This window comes from Raphanus sativus, chromosome 2 (assembly GCF_000801105.2).
Source record: "Raphanus sativus cultivar WK10039 chromosome 2, ASM80110v3, whole genome shotgun sequence".
NCBI lineage: Eukaryota > Viridiplantae > Streptophyta > Magnoliopsida > Brassicales > Brassicaceae > Raphanus > Raphanus sativus.
Window position 1 is genome coordinate 37,889,874 of NC_079512.1, and position 2,674 is coordinate 37,892,547.

The following is a 2,674-nucleotide window of genomic DNA, read 5'->3' on the forward strand; positions in this document are numbered from 1 at the left end:
GAAGCGCACGTATTCCCTCAATTTTTGAGACTCTCTTCAGCCTCGGAGCTTTGTCGCCAATGGAGAGGCTTCTGCAACCACCGTCGTCTTCTTCTTCCCCCAAATTCCCGTCGAGGGCTTCTCCTTTCCTTCCTCGTCTCCGCTCATCGAGCCTCGGCTTCCTCTCCTCGCGCCGCCCCGAGTCGCGCCGAGTCAGCTCAACCTCCTGCAACAGTTTCCACAACCAATCGGGTTACACGACGCATAAGGGATCTAACAGAGCTATCAATTCCAATTCCTTGAATGGGTCTCCGTGTTCGGGTGAATCGAAACCTAATCCTGGATCTCTCCAACGGATCGTGGGGGCAGTAGTTTCTGAGAATCGAAAGGTATTTACTTTTTTTTTAAACGTTTAATTCTTATTTTAGGGTTTATGGGGTTTGATCTGATTTGTTGGTTAGGAATTGAGATTGGTCTTTTAGATATAAGATTCCAAGAATATTCGTAAAGCTCCTGTCTTTGTTGGGATCCAAGAATTATGGAATCAGGTTCTAAAAGGTTGAGTCCAAAGGGTTGAGTCTTTGTAATTGAATTTCACTTCTATAACTCCAAAGGTTGAGACTTTATAGTTTATTTCATTTGAAATAGGTTCAAAGGTTGGGACTTTGTAACTATTTGATACAGAGCAGCACTGTGTTGTGTTACATTGTGCTTACGGTATCATTTACAAATATATTGGTTTCTTTTGCAGACGTTATCTACTGGAACAGTTATACTAATCTCTGCAGTAGCTGCGCTTCTGCTTAACCCTCTTCTTGCACCACCTGCTTTCGCCAGCTTCCAGACTGCAGCTAAATCCGGCTGGCTAACGAGTGCCTGGACTGGTTTCCTCGCCGGTTGCTTACATACTCTCTCGGGACCTGATCACCTCGCTGCTTTAGCTCCGCTTTCGATCGGACGCACGAGGATGGAGAGCGCTGCCGTTGGAGCTCTCTGGGGATGCGGGCACGACGCTGGTCAAGTCATCTTCGGTTTACTGTTTCTTCTGCTCAAAGACCGGCTTCACATCGAGGTGTTGCAGACTTGGGGTACGAGAATCGTGGGGCTGACGCTCGTCATCATCGGTGCTATGGGAATCAAAGAAGCTTCCGAAGCAGCTCCGGAGCCTTGCGTGGCCTTGGAGACCGACGTGAGCGGCATGGTGGCAACAGAGAAAGAAGCCTTGTCGTCGCCGCAGCAGCCCAAAAAGAAGAAGATCGGGTTTGCTACGTTTGCAACTGGAGTGGTTCACGGGCTACAACCTGATGCTCTGATGATTGTTTTGCCTGCGTTGGCTCTGCCGTCTCGGATAGCAGGGTCTGCGTTTCTGCTGATGTTTCTGGTTGGGACGGTTGTGGCGATGGGGAGCTACACGGCGTTTATAGGGTCTTGTAGTGAGGCGTTGAAAGAAAAGGTGCCGAGGATCACTGAGAAGCTGACTTGGGTTTCGTCTCTGGTTGCTATTGCTCTTGGGTTGGGGATTGTCATCAGCCCTTTCTTTGGTTTTAGCCTCTACTGAGAACAAAAGTTTAAGCTTCTTCAAGTATTTGTAGCTACTCTACTACAAGTTAAGAGAGTTTTTTTTTGGTCTATTCAATTTACTACTAGTGCTTGTATGAACTAAATCTCTTGCTTTTGAACTCTACTCGGAGAAAGACTGTGTCGTGATTATTTTTATTTCTTTTTAAGACAAGTTTGGTTTTTTGGTTTGCATTATCAAACAAGTTGATATAAGTGTAACCATTTTTTTTTCTTTTATTATCAATGTATTATTCTTCCTCTCTCTTAGTATCATGTGTTATTAACAACCCTTTTCAGACTATTGACTTTGATACAACGTGTTTCTCAAATGTGGCCAATTCAACAGCACATTTTGACACCAACTCTAGACTTTCTGTACCCACCCAAATGACGTAAACATTCTATGGCCTTTGTTGTCTTTATCGTCTCCTACTTGCTCTACCCTTTTCTCTAGAACGTGTGTTAATGTGGTTCTTACGTTTGTCAAGCTCTTATCAAGTAACACCGTTTATTGTATATCTTGATGCATTATTCTGATAAACATGAGACCAGTCTAAAGTCACAAACACAATTTAACATTACAATATAGCATATAAGATCCACATGATGAAAATGATATTGTGGCATATCTGAAGTTTTCCCTTCTTTCCATCTTTTCTTCTCTGCCTATTAGAATCACACAAGGACCAAATCAAGAATCCTTCTCACTCATCTTAGATGCTTGGTCTTACGTTCAGACGGCTTGCCAGCTTCTGTCCCAGCGATTTATCAGCCTGTTTTCACACATAGTCATAACCCAATCAGTGTCAAACTTTCACAACTTTTTTCTCCCAACTATTGAGCCTTTAGAAGACTAGTGATGGTAAAAGAGGGTTCCAGATTATATATACCTGAGACCAGTAAGAGATCCAGATGCTCCGGATTTCGTGTGTGATGCGAGGGTCTGATAGTGCTTCAATCCATCTACGGATGAATCTTTCTTGCCTGAAGTCCCAAATCAAACCATAAAACATTAAAGAAGGTGTCTATGCATTGTGTGTATCACAAAAAAAACATTGGGCAGCTACCTCTCTGGTGTGAAGGAACGGTATCTCTCTCCAGGCTCCTTGAAGTTGTTCTCCTTCTCAATAATACA

General features: G+C 43.7%; 1 protein-coding gene across 1 annotated transcript; it reads left to right on the plus strand.

The window, feature by feature from the left end:
- On the plus strand, window positions 1-1,731 carry LOC108818462 (chloroplast protein FOR GROWTH AND FERTILITY 1). Its single transcript, XM_018591440.2, has 2 exons — window positions 1-368; window positions 731-1,731. The coding sequence occupies exons 1-2, from the start codon at window positions 60-62 to the stop codon at window positions 1,535-1,537; spliced, it is 1,116 nt and encodes a 371-aa protein (XP_018446942.1). The 5' UTR covers window positions 1-59; the 3' UTR covers window positions 1,538-1,731.
- Window positions 1,732-2,674: the final 943 nt, after the last annotated feature.